The sequence below is a fragment of the Hylobates moloch genome, unplaced genomic scaffold (assembly GCF_009828535.3).
Source record: "Hylobates moloch isolate HMO894 unplaced genomic scaffold, HMol_V3 SCAFFOLD_3, whole genome shotgun sequence".
NCBI classification, from domain to species: Eukaryota; Metazoa; Chordata; class Mammalia; order Primates; family Hylobatidae; genus Hylobates; species Hylobates moloch.
The window spans coordinates 65,738,660-65,761,700 of record NW_026652278.1 but is presented as its reverse complement, the minus strand read 5'-3'; the positions used below and the strand labels follow the sequence as shown (position 1 = coordinate 65,761,700).

Below are 23,041 nucleotides of genomic sequence, written 5' to 3'. Positions count from 1 at the left end.
CAGGCACCCACCACCACACCCGGCTAATTTTTTGTATTTTTAGTAGAGACGGGGTTTCACCACGTTAGGCAGGATGGTCTCGATCTCCTGACCTCATGATCCACCCGCCTCAGCCTCCCGAAGTGCTGGGATTACAGGCGTAAGCCACCCCGCTCAGCTTACTTTTATTTTTATATCATTATTATTAGTATTATTATTGAGAGGAGTTTCGCTCTTGTTGCCCAGGCTGGAGTGCAGTGGCACAATCTCGGCTCACTGCAACCTCTGCCTCCCAGGTTCAAGCGATTCTCCTGCCTCAGCCTCCCTAGCAGCTGGGATTACAAGCGTGTGCCACTAGGCCTGGCTAATTTTTGTATTGTTAGTAAAGGAGAGGTTTCACCATGTTAGGCTGGTCTTGAACCCCTGATCTCAGGTGATCCGCCTGCCTTGGCCTCCCAAAGTGCTGGGATTACAGGCATGAGCCACCGCACCTGGCCAGTTCTGATTTTTTTTTGACATATTTATAATATTTATGACATTCGTATATGTTTTAATATGGTTGATATATTGATATGGTTGGGGGTGTTTTTGTCTTTTTTTTGTCATTTTATTATTATTATACTTTAAATTTTAGGGTACATGTGCACAACGTGCAGGTTTGTTACATATGTATACATGTGCCATGTTGGTGTGCTGCACCCATTAACTCATCATTTAGCATTAGGTATATCTCCTAATGCTATCCCTCCCCCCTCCCCCCACCCCACAACAGTCCCCGGTGTGTGATGTTCCCCTTCCTGTGTCCATGTGTTCTCATTGTTCAGTTCCCACCTATGAGGGAGAACATGCGGTGTTCTGATTCTTATTCATGGCTTCTCTCTCTCTCTCTCTCTCTCAGAGCCTCTCTCCTACCCCCAGGCTCAGAGTTACGTCATCAAACTCCAGCTCAACTTCAGCACCAGTGACTCCCCGTGGAGGGGAAGTGGGAAGGTGGGAGGCAGAGGCGGCTGACTGGGCTGTGGGAATCTCTGGGAAGCTTCCGGGGTGGGAGGGGAGGGCACCCTCCTGGTGGTCTCTCTGTTTGTTTCACAAAACCTTCCCATTCCGCGGGGTTCCAAGGCCAGGCTGTGCCTTCACCTCCTGACCCTGTGGGAAGCACAAGCCTCGACTTAGCTCCACCCCAAGAGGCTGGGGGGCCATGGGAGCAGGAGGAGCTTGAGCTTCAGAGTCGGACAGACCAGGCCCTGCCAGCTGGATGATGTGGGGCCAGTCACCCTGTCTGAGGGTGGTACCAGCCCTGCTCAAGTCACATAGCTCCTGCAAGGACCGCGAGAGAGACTGGAGGCATGAGCGATGCACACAGAAGGTGCAGTAACATGAATCATGTCCATAAGGAGATGGGGACACAGAAGACATTGTCTTGCTGATGTCCAGACATTGGCATGCCAAGACAGTGCAGCCAGTATTTGAGACCCCCTGTGTACCCAACCATGTGCTCAGGAGAGTGAGGTGGAAGAACTTGAAAGCAGTGGAAGCTACTGACCTGAGGGACTTATGTCCTTTTAGTGGCCATTGGACCAAGAAGCACCTTCCCTGTCTTTGCCTTCTTACCTCTGTGTCCCGCAATGCAGACGCCAGGTTAAATGCATTCATTCAACAAACATGTACTATGAACACTTGCATGTGTCAAGAACTGTGCTAACGACTAGGATCCAGCAATGAACTAAACAGAGAAGCTGCTTATAGCCAGCCTAGTGCTGGGGAGGGGAAAGGATAAAAAAGAAACATACAGTACAAAGCAAAATAAGGTAATTCTTTTTTTTTTTTTTTTTTTTTTTGAGGCAGAGTCTTGTTCTTGTTGCCCAGGCTGTAGTGCAATGGCGCGACCTCGGCTCACTGCAACCTCTGCCTCCCAGGTTCAAGCGATTCTCCTGCCTCAGCCTCCCGAGTAGCTGGACTTACAGGCATGTGCCACCATGCCTGGCTAATTTTTGTATTTTTAGTAGAGGCAGGGTTTCGCCATGTTGGCCAGGCTGGTCTCGAACTCCTGACCTCAAGTGATCTGCCCGCCTCAGCCTCCCAAAGTGCTGGGATTGCAGGCGTGAGCCACTGCGCCCAGCCACAAGGTAATTTCTGACCATGGAAGAGCTGTGGAGAAAATAAACAGAGTGATATAACAGAGTGCAGGATGTCAATTTAGATGGGGGAAGCTGGGAAAGACCTCTCCGTGCAAGGAAAGTAATAATAAGTGACTCTGCTGGGACAAGGGAGCATCCAGTGTGGCTTCTCAAGTCACAACGACTTAGGGCCCCTCACAACATTACCACCTGCTAGATGCTCCACCTGGGCAAGCTGCTTAACCTCTCTGAGCCTCAGTTTCCTCACCTGTAAAGACGGGAGTAACCATCCAATCCACTTCATAGGATTGATAGGAGAGTGTAAACACATTATGGTAAGTATTTATAGAATAATAGATTATGTCTATCTCATCCAGCCTGGGCCAGCTACCCACAATGCATTAGTTAGTCCCTTTGGAGAAGGACAATGAGATGGGCCCAACCCAAACACTCCTAACTGACTCCAGAGTGTCTTTCTCTCATCTAAAATATAACAAGGGGGGCTGGGAGCAGTGGCTCACACCTGTAATCCCACTACTTTGGTAGGCTGAGAGGGATGGGTCACCTGAGGTCAGGAGTTCAAGACCAGCCTGGCAACATAGTGAAACCCCGTCTCTACTAAAAATACAAAAATTAGCCAGGCATAGTGGTGTATGCCTGTAATCCCAGCTACTCAGAAGGCTGAGGCACGAGAATCACTTGAACTGGGAGGCAGAGGTTTCAATGAGATGAGATCAGTCAACTGCATTCCAGCCTGGGTGACAGAGTGAGACTTCATCTTAAAAAACGAATAATAATTTTAAAATAAAATAAAATATAACAAGGGTCTCTAGGGCCAGGCAAATGGGTGTAATAAGTTAAGGATTGACTCCAGCACTTAAGAGAATAGACCCTGCCTAAAGGAAATAGTGACTATTTGGCTTTAGGGAACATTTTCCATGTTGAAATGAGGGCCCAGACCTTTCTTTCCATTTCTCAAATGAAGAAAAAAAAACAAAAACGTATTTTATGAACAATCTCAAAAATGTACATTGTTGGCATCTTAAAAACTTTTCTTTCTTTTTGTTTTTTTGTTTTGTTGTATTTGAGACAGGGTCTCAGTCTTTGTCCCAGGCTGGAGTACAATAGCACAGTCATGGCTCACTGCAGTCTCAACCTCCTGTACCCAAGCCATCTTCCCTACTTTAGCCTCCTGCATAGCTGAAACTACACACGTAGGCCGCCACGGCCAGATAATTTTTTTTCTTTTTTTTGAGGTGGAGTCTCGCTCTGTCTCCCAGGCTGGAGTGCAGAGGCGCGATCTCGTCTCACTGCAACCTCCGACTCCGTAGTTCAAGCTATTCTCCTGCCTCAGCCTCCCAAATAGCTGGGATTACATGCATGCACCACCACGCCCGGCTGTTTTTGTATTTTTAGTAGAGACGGGGTTTCACCATGTTGGTCAGGATGTACTTTTTTGTTTTTTTAGAGATGAGGTCATGCTATGTTGCCCAGGCTGGTCTTAAACTCCTGGGCTCAAGTGATCCTCCTGTCTCAGCCTCCAAAAGTGCTGGGATTACAGGTGCGAGCCATGGCAGTCAGCCAAAAACTTTTAAAAATATAGCTGGCTGGCAGACAAAACACCGCATCAGCCAGGGCCAGCTGCAGGCATGGTTTGCAACCTCCATTTACTGCATACCAGGCCCTTTGCCTAGAGCTTTGAAGAATACAGTGCAAACCAGCACCAGGCTTGCTGGTGGGAAACTCCCAGGGGCTCGAAGATCATGTCCCATAAACAAAGAATGGCTGGGATCGGAGCCTGGATAAGGAAGGGGTCTCAGGGGAGAGTGCCTGAGGGGAGGGAGATCATATAAGGAAAGCTTCATGGAAGAAGAGACTCTTGGGCTGGATTCTGTGGGAGAAATAGGAATGTTTTGTTGAATGAAGAGGAAGCAAAATCTTTTTGGGCAGAGAAAGGACAGCTCTGAACTTTGGGGAAGGCCAGGTGTTTGCATGTGGCTGGAGTGCTTTTGGGCTCCAAGAGGTTTGTAGGGGAGGGCTCTGGACAACAGAGCTGGAGATGGAGGCTCATTTCTAGCTTGAGATCACAGAGAGCCACATATGCCCAGCAGAGTCACTGGATGGCACCTCTCAGCCTGGGCATCAGCTTCCAAGACCAACAGTTGGGGATACAGACTAAAGGTAGAAGCAAGAGACTTGTCTTAGACCTGCCTTTACGAGACTGAATTCATTCACGTAGGTTGCAGATTCCAGCAAACAGTGGGCAGTTATAAACCAGGGGCTGGGGCCTCAGAGAGAAAGGAATCAGGGGTCACCCCTGCTTCTAGGCAGCTCACAGTCTGGTAGGCTGGTGGCCTTCACTGAAGAGAGTTTAGACAACTGCTCTATGATGCTTTACTTTGTTTAGTTTTTAGTTTTTTTTTTTTTGAGACGGAGTCTCGCTCTGTCACCCAGGCTGGAGTGCAATGGCGCGATCTCGGCTCACTGCAAGCTCCGCCTCCCGGGTTCCCACCATTCTCCTGCCTCAGCCTCTCCGAGTAGCTGGGACTACAGGTGCCCGCCACCACGCCCAGCTAATTTTTTGTATTTTTAGTAGAGACGGGGTTTCACCGTGGTCTCGATCTCCTGACCTCGTGATCCGCCTGCCTCGGCCTCCCAAAGTGCTGGGATTACAAGCGTGAGCCACCGCGCCTGGTGCTTTACTTTGTTTGTTGATTTTCTTCTTCTTCTTTTTTTTTTTTTTTTTCCGAGACAGGGTCTCACTCTGTCACCCAGGCTGGAGTGGAGTGGTGTGATCATGGCTCACTGCAGCCTTGACCTCCTGCCATCCCAGCCTCCCGAGTAGCTGGGACTATAGGCACAAGCTGGCTAATTTTTAAATTTTTGTAGAGACAGGGTCTCACCATGTTGCCTAGGCTGGTCTCAAACTCCTGGTCTCAATCGATCCTTCCATCTTGGCCTCCCAAAGCACTGGGATTGCAGGCACGAGCCACCACACCCCGCCCTAATGCTTTACTTAGAAGAGGGCTCTGCTGGCCAGGCACTGTAGCTCATGCCTGTAATCCCAGCACTTTGGGAGGCCGAGGTGGATGGATCATCTGAGGTCGGGAGTTTGAGACCAGCCTGGCCAATATGCTGAAACCCCATCTCTACTAAAAATACAAAAATTAGCCAGGCCTGGTGGCACTCACCTGTAATACCAGCTACTCAGGAGGCTGAGGCAGGAGAATCACTTGAACCTGGGAGGTAGAGGTTGCAGTGAGCCAAGATCATGCCACTGCACCCCAACCTGAAGACAAAGTGAGACTCCGTCTCAGAAAAAAAAAAAAAAAGAAGAAGAAGAAGAGGGCTCTGCTAAATTGCTGCGGGGGCAGTTACAGGTTTGTGGAAGAAGAGACTTTTAAACTATGTCTTGATAGATGAGTAGGAGTTTAGGAGTTTACCGGAGGGAGATAAAGTAGAAACAGCAGGAGGAAAGAACACATGAAAGGCAAGGGTGTTTGGAGGCCCTGCTTTGGGAATATAGGGTTCAATCACTTAGCAAATACTTACTGGCACCTGTGTGCCAGGAGCTATGCTAGGCACAGAGGGATATGATGAAGCTGGTGCCCTCCACCCTCACAAAGCTTATGCTTTAATTCCTGTGTACCTCAGTTTCTCCATCCCTGAAAGGCTTTCCGCACAGAACATCAGTGAGGGGTGAACAGGATTGCTTACATAGGCAACCTACAGGCAAAGGCAGCCAGTGTCACCCCTGGCATACAGGAAATGCTCACTAAACACATGTCCTTGATTCCCTGAGAATCTAGCTCTGAGTCAGCCCGCCAGAGACTCACTAGACAAGCAGGTTTGTTCGATGAATGAATGAATGAATGACTAAATGCTACATGCACTATACACTTTACACACATTTACTATTTATAGCATTCCTGTCAGCAGATGTTATTTGTCTCCATTTTACAGCTGAGCAAGCAGAAGCTTCAGGATGCTAAGTGCCTGGTCTAATATCCCCAGGCAGGAAGTGACAGAGAAGTATCCAGATTCTGCCTCCTGGAGGCTCAACTTCAGGATCCAAGCACTTAACCATGTCACACATTGCTGCTCATGTCAAGGGAGGGTCCCAAATGTCTCGATGGAAAACACTGGAAAGCATCTGAGAACCTCAAGGGACTTTGCCCCCACCCTCTTGCCAGCTGGGACGGCCTCAAAGGTTATCTCCCAGGTCAGGGAATCTGATGGTCAGTCTGTCTGGGGCAGAGGAAACAAGAAGGTGTCATTCCTCACCTGGGAAAAGGGCACTTCTGGTCTTTCTTATATGAAAGAGATCCTGGACTAACTAATGTCTTTAAAAAGTGAGGGTGACTGTTAGCCTCAGTCCTAAAAAAGCAACAGAGATTCAGGTTCTTCCAGGAATAGTGCCAGAGCCCAAGAAAGTTCAGAGATGGATGAGCTTTGTCAGACATTTGCTCTTGCGGGTCAGAGAGAAATTCCAGGCCTCCACAGGGCTCTAAGCCAATACACATCAGAAATGAGCTGTCTGCAGCTGTTGGACCCTGGGAAAGGGAAGACATTATTTGAGAGTTTTTTTAAAAGTCTTAGTACAAGGCACATTTTCACTCCTCTTCTATGGGGAAGCAATGGGTTTGGGTGACAAGCAGACTGCCCCTTCACATACTGGCTGTTTCCACTTGTAAATTTGTGGCTTTGGGCAAATTATCTGAGCTTCTGTTTCTTCATGATCTCTGAAATGGGGATGAGGATAAAATCAATGCAATTATTAGCAGAATGTCTGGCGCATTAGGTGCTCAATAAATGTTAGCTATGGTTATTATTATTCATTTTACCTTAAATAGTTAGTGAGCGCCGGCCGGGCACGGTGGCTCATGCCTGTAATCCCAGCACTTTGGGAGTCCAAGGCGGGCGAATCACAAGGTCAGGAGATTGAGACCATCCTGGCTAACATGGTGAAACCCCGTCTCTACTAAAAATACAAAAAAAAAATTAGCCGGGCGTGATGGTACTCGGTAGGTGGGGCAGGAGAATGAAACAGAGGTGGATTGGCATGACTGAGATCCACACACATACCACCTGGCGACAGACGAGACTCACTCAGAAAAAAAAAGCCAGTTAGTGAGCACCTACTAAGTACCACACAGTGCGAGGGACATGTGATGAATAAAGCTTTACCCCTAATTTCAGGAAGCTTCTGGGCTGGGTATATTGGCCCATGCCTGTAATCCTAGCACTTTGGGAGGCTGAGGTGGGTGGATCACTTGAGGTCAGGAGTTAGACACCAGCCTGGCCAACATACTAAACATACTAAAAATACAAAAAAAATAGCTGGGCGTGGTGGTGCATGCCTGTAATCCCAGCTACTCTGGAGGCTGAGGTATGAGAATTGCTTGAACCCAGGAGGCAGAGGTTGCAGTGAGCCGAGATTGTGCCACTGCTCTCCAGCCTGGGCGACAGAGCTAGACTCCATCTCAAAAAAAAAAAAAAAGGTCAGGCGCGGTGGCTCACGCCTGTAATCCCAGCACTTTGGGAGGCTGAGGCAGGTGGATCACGAGGTCCCGAGAGGCAGACCTTCCAGGGAAACAAGATTGCACCACGGCACTCCAGAAAAGACAACAGAGCGAGACTCTGTCTCAAAAAATAAATAAATAAATAAATAAATAAATAAATAAATAAATAAATAAAAGAAGCTTCTGGTCCAGCATGGAAAGCATGCCATCTTTTTTGTTCCTTTCCAGTCTCAGCGGATGAGGGTGCTCTGAGCTGAGCTGAGCATGTTTAAACAGGGACAACCTACACACTAGGCCACGTGGTGATTTGGTAGACCTGGGTTCTGGAATTGGCTTCACTGAGTCTGACTCCCGCACCTCCATCTAGTTGTCTGTGCCTTCCCTGTGCTGCCATCCTTGGAAACTGAGTCCTGGTCAGAGGCTCCCACAGCACTAACCACAACCTGTCATTGTTGTATTTATATGTGCGTGACCTGGATGAGGGTGCCTTCTGCCTCTGGGGAGGGGTCTGACGCAAAGGGCTGAGGCTGAGTCTCTAGGCTGGGGAAGTCAGATGACAACCATGGACCACCCACAATAATACCCGCATGCATCATCCTCTACAGTGACATCAGGTTTTAGAGCTTGTAAAGCATTTTTACATTCATTTCGTTTAGTCTACATGGGAGGAGTAATCTCTAGACATGTTTTGCAGATGAGGAAGCAATGTAGAGAGGTGGGTTACAAACTGCAACAAGAACCCTAGCCCATGCGGGTCCCAAAGGTGGCTGATCAGAATCACTGGAGGGCCAGGCATGTTGGCTCATGCCTGTAATCCCAGCACTTATGGAGGCCAAGGCGGGCAGATCACTCGAGGTCAGCAGTTCGAGACCAAGATGGTGAAACTCCTGTCTCTACTAACAGTACAAAAATTTAGCCAGGCGTGGTAGCATGTGCCTGTAATTCCAGCTACCGAGGGAGGAATTACAGCTACTGAGGCAGGAGAATCGCTTGAACCCAGGAGGTAGAGGCTGCAATGAACCAAGATCGTGTAACTGCACTACAGCCTGGGTTACAAAGTGAGACCCTGTCTCAAAAAAAAAAAAAAGAAAAAAGTATCACTGGAGTGCTTGTGAAATATGTAGATGACCACGACCTCTCACCAAATTCTAAATCCGAAGGTCTGGGTCTGGACTTGAGAATCAATAGTTTGACCGGGCACAGTGGCTCATGCCTGTAATCCCAGCACTTTGGGTGGCTGAGGCGGGTGGATCGCCTGAGGTCAGGTGTTTAAGACCAGCCTGGGCAACATGGCAAAACCCCGTCTCTACTAAAAATACAAATATTAGCCGAGCATGGTGGTGGGGACCTGTAATCCCAACTACTCGGGAGGCTGAAGCAGAAGACTTGCTTGAACCGGGGAGGCAGAGGTTGCAGTAAGCCGAGGTCGTGCCATCGCACTCTAGCCTGGGCAACAAGAGCGAAACTACATCTCAAAAAAAAAAAAAAGGGAGTCAATAGTTTAACAAACACCAAGGTGATGCTTATCTTCAGGCGAGTTCAGACATAGTGCCATTCACTGTTTTTTTTTTTTATTTTTTTGAGAGGGAGTTTCGCTCTTGTTGCCCAGGCTGGAGTGCAATGGCGCAATCTTGGCTCACTGCAACCTCCACCTCCTGGGTTCAAGCGATGCTCCTGCCTCAGCCTCCCGAGTAGCTGGGATTACAGGCATGTGTCACCACGCCCAGCTAATTTTGTATTTTTAGTAGAGACAGGGTTTCTCCATGTTGGTCAAGCTGGTCTCCAACCTCCGACCTCAGGTGATCTGCCCACCTCAGCCTCCCAAAGTGCTAGGATTATGGGCGTGAGCCACTGCGTCTGGCCTCACTGAATTATTTACTTGTTTTTAATTTTTTTTTTTAAAGAGGGTCTTGCTATGTTGACCAGACTGGTCTAAACTACTGGCATCAAGCTATCCTCCAGCCTCGGCCTCCCAGTGTGTTGGGATTACAGGCATGAACCACCACACCTGGCCTGAATTATTTACTTAACACAGATTTTTTGAATTCCAACGATAATGATGGTATATACCGTGTGACAGCAGGATGAACAAGACAGTTCCAGCTTTAGGAAACTAACAGACTGTCCAGGGCTCCTGTGGTGGACAGCCCAGGTCTCCTGAATCTTAGGTGAGACCCCAGCTACGTGGGACAGCCTCCTTCCCTAAGACAGAGGACAAAGGCTTGGAGCTCCTAGTTGAGCCTGCTGGGCCTTTCTCCATTTTCTAACAACCTGCTTAGGTCTCAGCCTATGGTTCTTTTGTTGTTGTTTTGTTTTTTGAGACAGGGTCTTACTCTGTCACCCAGATTGGAGTGCAGTGGCTCGATCTTGGCTTATTGCAACCTTCGCCTCCCAGGCTCAAGCAATCCTCCCACCTCAGCCTCCAGAGGAGCTGGGACTACAGGTGCACACCACCATGCCTGGCTAATTTTTGTATTTTTGGGTAGAGACAGGGTTTCACCATGTTGACCAGGCTGGTCTTGAACTCCTGAGCTCAGGCAGTCTGCCAGCCTCGGCCTCCCAAAGTGCTGAAATTACAGGTGTGAGCCACCGTGCCCGGCCAGCAGCCTACGGTTCTTTTGAGCTGGAGGCATCCTGTGAAAGAAGTCAGGTGTATAGAGCACTTAGCACTATGCCTGGCACTTAGTAACTGTTCAGTAAGTGTCGGCCAGCAGCTAACGTGCTTGTCAAGGATCGGTAGGTGGGGGGAGCTGAGAAGAGAAAGAGCCCTTAGGTGTAAAGGAAAACGGATGGGGCCAGACACTGGGGCAGGGATTTACATTTCTTTAAAAGTCATTCCAGCCCTGACTTGACTTTGCACCTGGAAGGGAGGAGGCCAGACAAGATCACTCTTGTGCAAATAAGGAAAGCTGGGCCCAGAGATCAAAGTGAGTGGCCCTGAGCCGACACCCAGGTCTTCTGTGGCCCTGCCACACCAGGCAGGGATTGGGGGATGTGGGCAACAAGGGTAACACCTTTCCTCCTGAAATCACTGGGGTGATGTCTGCCTGTGGGGGAAGAACCTGATGAATCAGGAACACCCCGTTGGCTCCATCTGGCTCTGGCTTCTGCTGAACACTCCCTTTTCAGATGGGAGAAGTCATCGTCCTGGTCTCTCCTGCCTTCTGTCTTCCCAGGAAAGCACTTCAGTATTTGGTAGGGCCAGGGGTGCTCCCCGAGGCCATCTAGACAGTGGCCAGGGAGGCTGCGCCGGCCAGTTTGTGTCAAAGTCTGCCTGAGAGCCGCGAGGATCCCTCGGCATTCTCTTCCTGCTTCTTGAGAAGCCAGCGGTCCATTTGCAGCCTGAGAGGAGAGGATGGGGCAGGGATCCCAGGTGAGGTCGAGTAAGGAAGTCGCAGTACTGACCTGGGAATCTGCTGGGATAAGCCTGCTCTGTCTCAGCCTCAAGGCCTTTGGTACCTAGAGGAGCAGGGTGCCAGGGGGTCCAGACCGGGCAAACCAGGAGCCCTAGATCCCGTCCCTGGAACTAGGTCCTCCGCCAGCTTTGCGGGCCTCCTCCGCACCAGGCTCAGGTCTCGCCCATCCCCAGCAGGAGGTCTCTCTGCCCCCCACCCTCTGGAGGGGGGGGTTATATGATCTTAAAGCTTCCCCAGAGGGAGGAAAGGTGGGGGCGGGGCGGCTGCTGAGGCCCAGGATATAAGGGCTGGAGGTGCTGCTTTCAGGCCTGGCCAGCCCACCATGCACGCCCACTGCCTGCCCTTCCTCCTGCACGCCTGTTGGGCCCTGCTCCAGGTGGGTGCTGCGACGGTGGCCACTGCACTCCTGCGTACGCGGGGGCAGCCCTCGTCGCCGTCCCCTTTGGCGTATATGCTGAGCCTCTACCGCGACCCGCTGCCGAGGGCGGACATCATCCGCAGCCTACAGGCACAAGGTAGGCTGTGCCGCGTGCCGCGCCCTGCTGGGCACCCCGGGGCGCCTCCGCCTCGTCCAGCCAGCGGACTCGGGAAGTGCTCTGGGTTGGGGTCTGCGGCTCCGAGCCGGGTTTGCCGCCGCCCGGGCGTCCCGAGCCCAGGGCCTAGCTCTGCGGGTGTCTCCGCGTCAGCAGGCTCGGGGTGCAGCGTTGGTGGCTGGGGTCATATCCACAGCCGAGTAGGGAAGGGACTCTAGCGTTCACGGTGTGTCCTCGAGGGGGACCATTGTCTCTGGGTTTTGGTTTGGGATTGCGCGGAGCGCAGCACGGAAGGGTGGGAGCCCCTAATCTCCGCTGTCTTGTGAAGTTGCTTATCCCGGCGCCTGGGTCTGCGCATCTGTAGGATAGGTGTAATAAATAACACCTCGCCTATCAGACTGTGGAAAGCGCGAGATGACAACGCGCGCGAAACGCTCAGCACAGTACCCAGCACAGTCATAGTAAACGGTCCTTGGTATTACTGTAATGGTTTGGTCTTGGCGATTTTTTTTTCTTTCTGTGAGTGAGGGTGAATGGGTCCTTGGGTGTGACGTCGGGAGTATCAGCAGCTGAGCTGGTAACATCGGGGATTCGGGCTCACGGCCCGGAGATCAGGGATGGGCTGTCCCGAAGTCGCGAACTGTGGCAGCCTTGGGTCCTCCAGCCGCGCCGGGGAGGTGTCAAGTGTCTCGGTTAGCCCCGGGTTCGGAGCCATGATTTGCGGGGGAGTGGATGTCAAGGACGGCAGGGATCTGAGGGTATCGCCCTCGAGGACCTGGCAGCGCGTTCTGGGCACCCAGCGCGACGAGCAGGTGGGTGCTGCGAAGAAGGAGCCCCTTCCGCGCCTCAATCCACATTCCGCCGCCTGGGCAGCCGCGGCCGCCCACGCCTCCCTCCGCTTGAGGGGGCCAGACGGCCCTCCCCGGGGCCGGGGCGCAATCCACATCGGCTAATCTGATCCGACCTGCCGCCTGCCCGCCCCCTGTGACCTGGTGCCGGGGGCTCCTCGCTCCCGCGCCTGGGGTCAGACAGCCGGTGACCCTCTCCGGAAGGGTCATCTGGGGACCAGCGAGACCGGGGACATCCTCGGGGGCGGGGCAATGAGAAATTTGCTGGAGTGCTCGGCCCCTCCACCGAAAAGCGGCCGGGGATGGGAGGGAGCAAAGAAGGGAGGGAGCGCTTTTCCAGTTCACTCCCTTCTGGAAAGTTCGAGATGTGTGCGGTGATGGACAGGCATCTGGAAAACTGGGTTCTAGGCCTCAAATCCTGCTTCCTGATTCCCTGTTGTCGCTGGCGCGTCTTGGTTTGTCTGCCTTCCCTTCTGTAAATTAAGAGACTGCTCTCTTTCAGCTACACACTGTTTTTTTTGTTTGTTTTTTGTTTTTTTTCTTCGAAACAGAGTCTCCCTCTGTTGCCCAGGCTGGAGTGCAGTGACACGATTTCGGCTCACTGCAACCTCCACCTCCCAGGTTCAAGGAATTCTCCTGCCTCAGCCTCCCGAGTAACTTAGACTACAGGCGCGTGCCACCGTGCCCAGCTATTTTTTAATATTTTTAGTAGAGACATGGTTTCACCATATTGGCCAGGCTGGTCTCGCCTGGCCTCGTGATCCGCCTGCCTCGGCCTCCCAAAGTGTTGGGATTACAGGCGTGAGCCACCGCGACCGGCCTAAACACTGTTTCTGAGTGTACAGCGGCATGTGGCACATTTACGTTGTGAATTGGCCTCATTTTCTAAGAGCAGTGGGAAGAGCCCGCCTGGAGGGAGACTGGAGGAGAAGGGATGTCCTGGCCCCACTCCTTCCATCTTGGATTTATTTAGCATAAGCTGCACTGCAGTTGCATGAAAGGGATGTTGGAGTCCAATTGGGTTTACATCTATATCTGTTGCCGTTTAGCCTTCACCTTGGACCTTCAGTTTTCTCGTCTGCAAATGGTGAGATGAGAGGAACACTGAGGAGATTTAGAGAATGCCTATGAAACACTTGGCACACGGGAAGCCCCTGATGGTAACGACCCTTATAATTTATGAAAGTGTAGAGTGGGTGCTCAGTGTCAGGCCCTCACAGCCCTGCCTCACAGCCCTGTCTGGGGATGGCGGTGTCAGTGACAGGAAGGGAACCCAAGGGTGTGAGCCACTTCTTCAGAACTGGATGTGGGGCCAGGCACAGTGGCTTACGCCTGTAACCCAGCACTTTGGGAGGCCGAGGTGGTCAGATCATGAGGTCAAGAGATCAAGACCGTCCTGCCCAACGTGATGAAACCCTGTCTCACTAAAAATACAAAAATTAGCTGGGCATGGTGGCGCACACCTGTAGTCCCAGCTAGTCAGGAGGGTGAGGCAGGAGAATCGCTTGAATCCAGGAGGTGGAGGCTGCAGTGAGCCGAGATCACACCACTGCACTCGAGCCTGGCCACAGAGTGAGACTCCATCTCAAAAAAAAGAACTGGAGGTGGGCCAGGAGGACATCAGGGGCATCTATGTGGCTAAGTCTGGATTCAGCATATGAATGGGTTTTTGGGTGTCCATGAACCCCTTCCTCATACCCACCTTAAAATCACATTTGTTGTATTTAGATGTGTTTGTTTTTTTCTGAGAACATTCCTACCTTGCATCAGGCACCAATGACACCCACAATATTAGAACCTTATTTTAAGATGAACCAGAGAACCTATCAGCCCTGTCCCAGGGCGCCCTGGCAGCAGTGGGAGAAGGCAGGAAGGGTGGTGGAGTCACAGACTTCTTTCAGCAGGAAGGACCAGCCTCTTCCCTACCCAGCCTTGCCCACTGCCCATCCTGTTCACAGGAGACTTTGCACCCCTGTCCAGGTCCTTGTGGCCTGTCCGGACACCTTCATTTCTAACTCTCAGACCTGGGCAATAATGAGGCAGCTGATGGCGGCCAGTGTTTATTGAACTTTGGTTGTGCTGGGCAAAGCACATTACATGAATTATCTCAGTTAATCCTAACACCACTGTGAGGTGGCTACTTTTACTATCTCCCTTTTACAGAGAAGGAAACTGAGGCTCAGAGAAGGAAAGTAGCCTGACCAATGTCAAACAGCAAGTGACAGAATTTGAGCCATCATGGGGAGACTTGGGGGCCCCTGCTCTTAACCATTAATCAGGAGTGCCTTCTTCTAAAAGAGTTGAGATAAAGTTTTTTTTTTTTCGAGACAGAGTTTTGCTTTTTGTCACCCAGGCTGGAGTGCAATGGCGCAATCTTGGCTCACTGCAACCTCCACCTCCTGGGTTCAAGCAATTCTCCTGCCTCAGCCTCTCAAGTAGCTGGGATTACAGGTGTGCACCACCATGCCTGGCTAATTTTGTACTTTTTTTAGTAGAGACAGGGTTTCACCATGTTGATCAGGCTGGTCTCGAACTTCTGACCTCAAGTGATCCACCCACCTCAGCCTCCCAAAGTGCTGGGATTATAGGAGTGACCCACTGCACCTGGCCAAGATAAAGTGTTTTTAAACTCACCGCCCCAATCCTCCAGGTACAGATGGCAGCAGTGGGTGCTGAGTAATGTTAGCCTCCTCCCCACACTTCTGGAGAAAGCTGCTAGTCGGGCCGGTTATTGCCTCCTGTAGGTGCTAATGAGGAGGGAAGTGGAAATTAAGTGAAAAAGAGCTGCTGGAGATGGGCTGGGAGAAGCTGCCATGAGGCTGAGATTGGGAGTGGCCCCTTTACAATACAAGCTGGATTTCCCAGAGAAATTCACTTCCTCTCTGACCAGAGATGCTCTCGGAGACAGTCAATGAATAAACTGTTATGCAGCCAGGCTGGACCTACATCAGAGATCATCACTACCTCCAGAGTCTATTCACAAAGAGTTACAAACGCCCTGTCTTATTTCTAATGAATAACCCCGACTTTTATTTAGCAATAAACCTTCAAACCTCTATTTCTCTGGGTCCTTGTGATAATCAGAGAGGGTGGTGCAGCATTATTCCCATCGCAAAGAAGAGGAAACTGAGCTTGAAGAAAGTTCATCACTATTTTTGTTGTTGTTGAGACAGAGTTTCGCTCTTGTTGCCCAGGCTAGAGTTCAGTGGCGCCATTCCAGCTCACCGCAACCTCCACCTCCTGGGTTCAAGCAATTCTCCTGCCTCAGCCTTCCTGAGTAGCTGGGATTAGGCGTGAGCCGCCACACCCGGCTAATTTTGTACTTTTAGTAGAGACAGGGTTTCTCCATGTTGGTCAGGCTAGTTTCAAACTCCTGACCTCAGGTGATCCAACCGCCTCGGCCTCCCAAAGTGCAGGGATTACAGGCGTGAGCCACCGCGCCCGGCATCACTATAAGTGACCTGAAAATCCACAAATCTGTGCTATTCCCAGACATCAGGGAAAATCAATCCAGGACCAGAATAAATGGAGTGTGCTCCCCTACTCCTTGTCATCCAGTTTGGGTTTGGTTGTCTTGGCTGTGTGGAACAGGGCTAGGTGTGTGTGTCTTCTGGGTGATGATCTCTGATGTAGGTCCAGTCTGGGCATCTAACAGTTTATTCATCTGTTGTCTCATAGAGCATCTTTGGTCAGAGAGAAAGTGAATTTCTTTGGGAAATAATCCACCTTGTATTGTAAAGGGGCAACTCCCACTTTCAGCCTTCTGGAAGCTTCTGGGTGCATGCGATTGCTGTGTGCCCCAGGTGTGTGAATGACCTGAGACAGGAATGGGCGAGCATCCTGTAGGTGGGTAGTCATGCCTAGAAAGCCTTTAGAAACCTATTTGTAAGGTTGCCAAAAACTCTTAGGAACTGGGGGGGTGGGTAGAGGGTGACCAGTCTTTGGCTTCTATTGCCTGTGGCTCCCTGAGAGCTCTGAGCTTTTCCATGATATTCACATCTAGCTCAATGTGTCTGTAAAACAGGCCACTCTTTTTTTTTTTTTGAGACAGAGTTTCACTCTTGTTGTGCAGGCTGGAGTGCAATGGCACTGTCTCGGCTCACTGCAACCTCTGCCTCCTGGGTTCAAATGATTCTCCTGCCTCAGCCTCTTGAGTAGCTGGGATTACAGGTGCAAACCACCACGCCCAGCTAATTTTGTATTTTTAGTAGAGACAGGGTTTCTCCATGTTGGTCAGACTTTATGTACGGGAGGAGAGAGGGGAGGGGGAGATGCAACCCATCACATTTTTACTGACTGTCCTCTGGCTGTGCAAGTTATCTTGGAAGGGGGACTGTCAGAACAGTGATTCGGAGTCTGGGCTTGGCAGTTAGGCAAATCCAGGTTTACTCTCGGCTCTGCCACCTTCCAAGAATGACACCTTGGTCAGGTCTTTTAACCACTCTGAGCCTCAGTTTTCCTCATCTCTAAAAGGGACTCAAATCTTACCAACTTATAGGGTTGGGGTGAGAATTTGAAGGTAATTCTATATAAGGTAAGGCCTCCAGCAAGAGCTATGGTGGCTGTGACGCTGACTGAGGCTGGGGGAGGCCCTCACTCACCCTGCTTCCTTCCTGGTTTTCTCCTACCCAGATGTGGAGGTGGACGGGCAGAACTGGACATTTGCTTTTGACTTCTCCTTCCTGAGCCAACAAGAGGATCTGGCATGGGCTGAGCTCCGGCTGCAGCTGTCCAGCCCCGTGGACCTCCCCACTGAGGGCTCAGTTGCCATTAAGATTTTCCACCAGCCAAAGCCCGACACAGAGCAGGCTTCAGTCAGCTGCTTAGAGCGGTTTCAGATGGACCTGTTCACTGTCACTTTGTCCCAGGTCACCTTTTCCTTGGGCAGCATGGTCTTGGAGGTGACCAGGCCACTCTCCAAGTGGCTGAAGCGCCCCGGGGCCCTGGAGAAGCAGATGTCCAGGGTGGCTGGAGAGTGCTGGCTGCGGCCCCCCACACCACCTGCCACCAATGTGCTCCTTATGCTCTACTCCAACCTCTCGCAGGAGCAGAGGCAGCTGGGTGGGTCCACCTTGCTGTGGGAAGCCGAGAGCTCCTGGCGGGCCCAGGAGGGACAGCTGTCCTGGGAGTGGGGCAAGAGGCACCGTCGACATCACTTGCCAGACAGAAGTCAACTGTGTCGGAAGGTCAAGTTCCAGGTGGATTTCAACCTGATCGGATGGGGCTCCTGGATCATCTACCCCAAGCAGTACAACGCCTATCGCTGCGAGGGCGAGTGTCCTAATCCTGTCGGGGAGGAGTTTCATCCGACCAACCATGCATACATCCAGGTGGGATGCCAGGAGTGAGGGGGAGGGGAGGCAGTAAGTTGGCCTTGGGGGACAGGGCTTTAGCTTTGCTATTAAATGACTGTGTTCCTGTATTCACAGTTATTCAAGTACCTCCAATGTGCCAGATCCTGTGCTAGGTACCAGGGATGTAGAGATGACCAAGTGTAACATCCTTACAGAGCCTGTATGGGGTCATGCCATCATTGGGTAGCCTTGAACACATTGTTTCTCTGGGACTTTATCCTTGTCTTTCATAAAATTAGGGGGTGGGGGTAGACCAGAGGGTCTCAGCACTTCCCTAGCCCTGACATTCTAGGAAAGGAAGAATCTGGACTTTGGAGACAGGCAGGCCTGCATTTGACTCCTCACTAGCTGTGTGATACTGTTCAGGTTGCTTATTCTCTCAAGCTTCAGTTTTTCCACCTGTAAGATGAGGAGGGCAATGCCATATTTCAGAGGGATGCTGTAGGGTTAATGAGATGACATGCATATGGCCTGTAAAGTAGTTGGTAGGTAACAGGCATGTTTGGCTGCATTATGGGGCCATGGTTGGAATCTCACTGTTGCAGCCACAGTATTTTGGTTCAGAATTGACTACCCATTCCACAGAAGTAGACAAGGCCAGCCAGGCGCGGTGGCACATGCCTGAAATCCCAGCACTTTGGGAGGCTGAGGTGGGTGGATCACCTGAGGTCAGGAGTTCGAGACCAGCCTGACCAACATGGTGACACCCTATCTCTACTAAAAATACAAAAATCAGCCGGGTGTTATGGCACGTGCCTGTAATCTCAGCTACTTGGGAGGCTGAGGCAGGAGAATCACTTGAACCCGGGAGGCAGAGGTTGCAGTGAGCTGAGATCATGCCATTGCACTCCAGCCTGGGCAACAAGAGCGAAACTCCATCTCAAAAACAAGAAAAAGAAGTAGACAAGGCCAGAGGCTGCCACTTGGTGCCACTAGTCAGCCTAAGATCTAGGAGGTGGTGGAGGAAGAACGGAGCTGGTGAGTTAAGAAAGAGAAGAAGATGGAGAGAACAGAAAATAGAACCTAATATGGTGGATCTGATGTTATAGGTGGCCCTGCCCTGCTGTCAAAGGTCATATGGGACCAAAATGTTTTCATTTTACTCCATGAAGTCTGGAATGAGAATCTCCTGGACTTGCAGTATATCCTCCATGCCAAGCCTCAGGCGGGGTTCAGGGTCTCTGGGGAGCATGAGCACATGGGCTGAGGTCATGCAAGGGAGTCACTGGGGGGGCTAGAGCTTCCGAGGACCTGTCCTGAGCCTCACCCAGGCCCGCTGATTTTCATCGCCCACCTGGAGCACCACAAAGACCCAGACAGTCCCAATTGCCAACTCTGACAGTCTGATCTAAAAAGATGTTACTAGACCACAGGGACAGGGCCTGGTTCCAAAATGCCAAGGGGTTATTACCTTTCCTCCTGTTGACTCTCTCTGTCCTTCTCTGGCTGACAGCAAATCCCATAAGAATTTCCACATGACTAACTCTTCTGTTTCATATTTCTAGAACTAAACCAGGAGTTTCTTGGAATATTTTTAAAATTGGTATTCACAGCCGGGCACGGTGGCTCACTCATGTAATTCCAGCATTTTGGGAGGCTGAGGTGGGTGGATCACTTGAGCCCAGGAGGTCAAGACCAGCCTGGGCAACATGCTGAAACCCTATTTCTACAAAAAATGCAAAAATTAGCCAGGCATGGTGGCATACACCTGTAGTCCCAGCTACTCAGGAGGCTGAGGTGGGAGGATCACCTGAGCCCAGGAGGTTGAGGATGCAGTGAGCTGTGATCGCACCACTGCACTCCAGCCTGGGCAACAGAGCAAGACCATCTCAAAAAAGAAAAAAAATGGTATTCCCTTTAGACTAGAATAATAGGAGAACATAAAAGTTAGCTACTACTACTAAAAAAAAAATTAGCTACTACACTACCCAGATACATGTAATTTTTTGAATCTGTTTAAAGTCTGTTTTCACAAAACAAGCACAGAGCTAAAGTTAGTTTAGACATTAGAGTTCATGATATACTGGCAGGCTAATTCCTTTATGAAAATAATTTTCTGCTATTTTTGCACTCAGGAACTGACTTTAACTCCATAACTTTTTTACTCTTTACCGAGAAATACTACTATTCTGACCTGCCCATTAGGATGTGAATTGACATTCCTTTCCTTTCCTTTCCAGAGTCTGCTGAAACGTTACCAGCCCCACCGAGTCCCTTCTACTTGCTGTGCCCCAGTGAAGACCAAGCCGCTGAGCATGCTGTATGTGGATAACGGCAGAGTGCTCCTAGATCACCATAAAGACATGATCGTGGAAGAATGTGGGTGCCTCTGATGACATCCTGGAGGGAGACTGGATTTGCCTGCACTCTGGAAGGCTGGGAAGCTCCTGGAAGACATGATAACCATCTAATCCAGTAAGAAGAAAGAGAGAGGGGCAAAGTTGCTCTGCCCACCAGAACTGAAGAGGAGGGGCTGCCCACTCTGTAAATGAAGGGCTCAGTGGAGTCTGGCCAAGCACAGAGGCCGCTGTCAGGAAGAGGGAGGAAGAAGCCTGTGCAGGGGGCTTGCTGGATGTTCTCTTTACTTAAAAGACAGTGGCGAGGAAATGCACAAGTGCATGAGTTCTTTACTGGATTTTTAAAAAACCTGTGAACCCCCGAAACTGTATGTGAAAGTTGAGACATATGTGCATGTATTTTGGAGGTGGGATGAAGTCGCCTATAGCTTTCATGTATTCTCCAAAGTAGTCTGTGTGTGACCTGTCCCCCTCCCCAAAGATTAAGGATCACTGTATAGATTAAAAAGAGTCCGTCAATCTCATTGTCTCAGGCTGGGTTGGGGGAGCCCCACAGCTTTCTGGCTGGCCAGTGGCAATCTACTGGCCTTGTCCAGAGGCTCACTGGAGTGGGTCTCTGCTAATGAGCTGTACAACAATAAAGCCATTGTCTAGTTCTCCTGGGCCAGCTGGTGCCTGTGAAGGCAGAGGCAGGAACTCATCCAAGAGGACCGGCCATGTTGGGTTACAGAAGCTAGAGACTTCAGACATCCCTGCGTCAGTCTGCTTAGGCACACACAACCTGAGTCTGTTAAAGTTGGTGACAATCCACCTCAATCTCTCAATGTGTGCTATTAATGAGGCCTCTGAGCTTCCTATCCAGCAGTGGTGAAGGCCTTGCCCTGGGTGGCAAGATACTTGCTCTATGGTCACAGCTCAGCCACTGGAAGCTGTGTGACCTCAGGTGAGCAATTCACTGTCCAGTCTCCACTTGTCAAAGGAACGCTGGTGAATCCTAATGCATTCATATTAAATGTCTGTTGTCAGGCTCAGAAGAGCCATGAGCTTTAAGCTGTAGACTGAATAGGAAGGGCTGCCTTTTCCCTATCTCCCTCTAAAGCTTATAAAGCCTGCTAAACCCAGTCCCTGCCACATGCCCTTAATGTAACCTTTATCAGCTCTTTTGTTACTCAGGGTTCTAAGACTGACTTAATTTCAGGTTCCACATGGGCAGCACAGCAAAAGGAGACTGAGTGAGGCAGCTCTATCCCCCAAAACCCCTGACCACAGTTATCTTCCAGGTAAAAAGACCTCAAAGGCAGCAATTCTGGCTGGGTGCAGTGGCTCATGCCTGTAATCCCAGCACTTTGGGAGGCTGAGGTGGGAAGACCGCTTGAGTCCAGTAGTTCAAGACCAGCCTGGGCAACATAGTGAGAACCTGTCTCTGTTTAAATAAAACAAACAAAAGAAGCAATTCTGCTCTTAACAGCTTGATCTCATTGAGCATTGCCAAAGCAGGGGCACTTTTTTTGGTAGTTTCATGGAGCAAAGGGGCCACTTTATTGGGAATGTGAGCCCACAGTGTATCTACCCCATTCTGCTTTCCCAAGAAGCCTACCCACTTATGCTGAAGAAAATGATTCCAATCATTAGTGAACCCTGTTGAGCTCAGACGAACTTAACTGAGGCTTTGGTTGAGTCAACACCATAGTCATGGCCCAGAAAGGGGCTGGATTTGCTAGAGCCAGGCCCGGGCTTGAGAAACCTCAGTGCCTTGATTCCACAACAAAGCTGATCCAGATGTTCACTGCCTGGACTGGAAATAGACTGCCCAGATCCAACAATTCAGAATCATAACAGGATTCTGCATCTGCCCATATACAGAACAGGAGAGCAGGGACAACCTTGAGGTCAGCTTGTCTGATCCCCTTTCCTAAATGAGACCTCAATGAGGCCTCAGGGCCCGACCACACAGCTAGGAGTGGCAGGGCCAAGAGCTGAGCTCTGGTCTCTTGAGCCCTAGGGCCACTTACTGCTTAATAGCAACTAGAGGTTTGTGCTCACCTATCTTGGGATCCAAGCCTTAGCCTTTAGAACCAAATATTTGAACCCAATTACACTACTGAACTAGTTCTTAGAAGTGAAAATCCCACCCCAGGACTTTCTTACATGGCTGGTGCCAGAGAGCGAAAGGTCAAGCTATTTGTAGCTACAGCTTGTGGGAGTGTTTACAGTCAGCAGCTCTACTGACTCCAAGAACAAACCCTTGACGACAGGGCATTGCCTCATGTCAAATAAAAGTAGCGCACAAAGTAGTGAAACTCTGTGTTTTGCTGATCCCTGCTGAAAGCTCAGTGTTTGCTACGTCAGCAGGAGAGTCATTCTGTTGCCTGGACAGAAGTCACTGGGGCAAAGCCTACCTACCCGAGCCTAGGGAATAGCTCCATGCTCTAGGCCATGTGCTTGCTGAAGGCTCTGTAAGTCACTGTAAATACTACCTTGGAGCATTGTGTCCTGTCTGAACCTGGGATGTTTTCTGTTGTTTTGATATAGGATCTTGCTGTCACCCAGACTGGAGTGCAGTGGCACAATCATGGCTCACTGCAGTCTTGCCATCCTGGACTCAAGCAATCTTCCTACCTCAGCCTCCCAAGTAGCTGGGACTGCAAGCATGCACCATCATACCCAACTAATTTTTTAGATTGTTTTTTGTCAAGACAAGGTCTCGCCATGTTGCCAAGGCTGGTCTCCAACTTCTGGGCTCAAGCTCTTGTCCTGTCTTGGCCTCCCAACGTGTTGAGATTACAGGTGTGAGCCACTGCACCTGGCCTGAACCTAGGGTTTTAAGAGCACTCAAGAGTTATTTTACTGCTCTCAGGAAGTGCCAAGTCAGTTGTGTGGGAAAAATTGGACACATTACACTCCTTGGCTGGGGAAGTGGGTGGGCCTGGCAGTAGGTAAGCCTGGAGAAATTAGAAACATTGTAAGAAACAGAA

At 50.4% G+C, this 23,041-nt stretch overlaps 1 protein-coding gene across 2 annotated transcripts; it reads left to right on the top strand.

The window, feature by feature from the left end:
- The first annotated feature begins 4,249 nt into the window (after window positions 1–4,249).
- NODAL (nodal growth differentiation factor) lies at window positions 4,250–21,114 on the top strand. Of its 2 annotated transcripts, none has more exons than XM_032139233.2 (3): window positions 4,250–4,277; window positions 17,048–17,745; window positions 19,950–21,114. In XM_032139233.2, the coding sequence occupies exons 2-3, from the start codon at window positions 17,254–17,256 to the stop codon at window positions 20,100–20,102; spliced, it is 645 nt and encodes a 214-aa protein (XP_031995124.1). In that variant the 5' UTR covers window positions 4,250–4,277; window positions 17,048–17,253; the 3' UTR covers window positions 20,103–21,114. The 2 variants fall into 2 exon arrangements, with proteins under 2 accessions (XP_031995124.1, XP_031995113.1); XM_032139222.2 differs by lacking the exon at window positions 4,250–4,277 and adding an exon at window positions 11,343–11,549.
- Window positions 21,115–23,041: the final 1,927 nt, after the last annotated feature.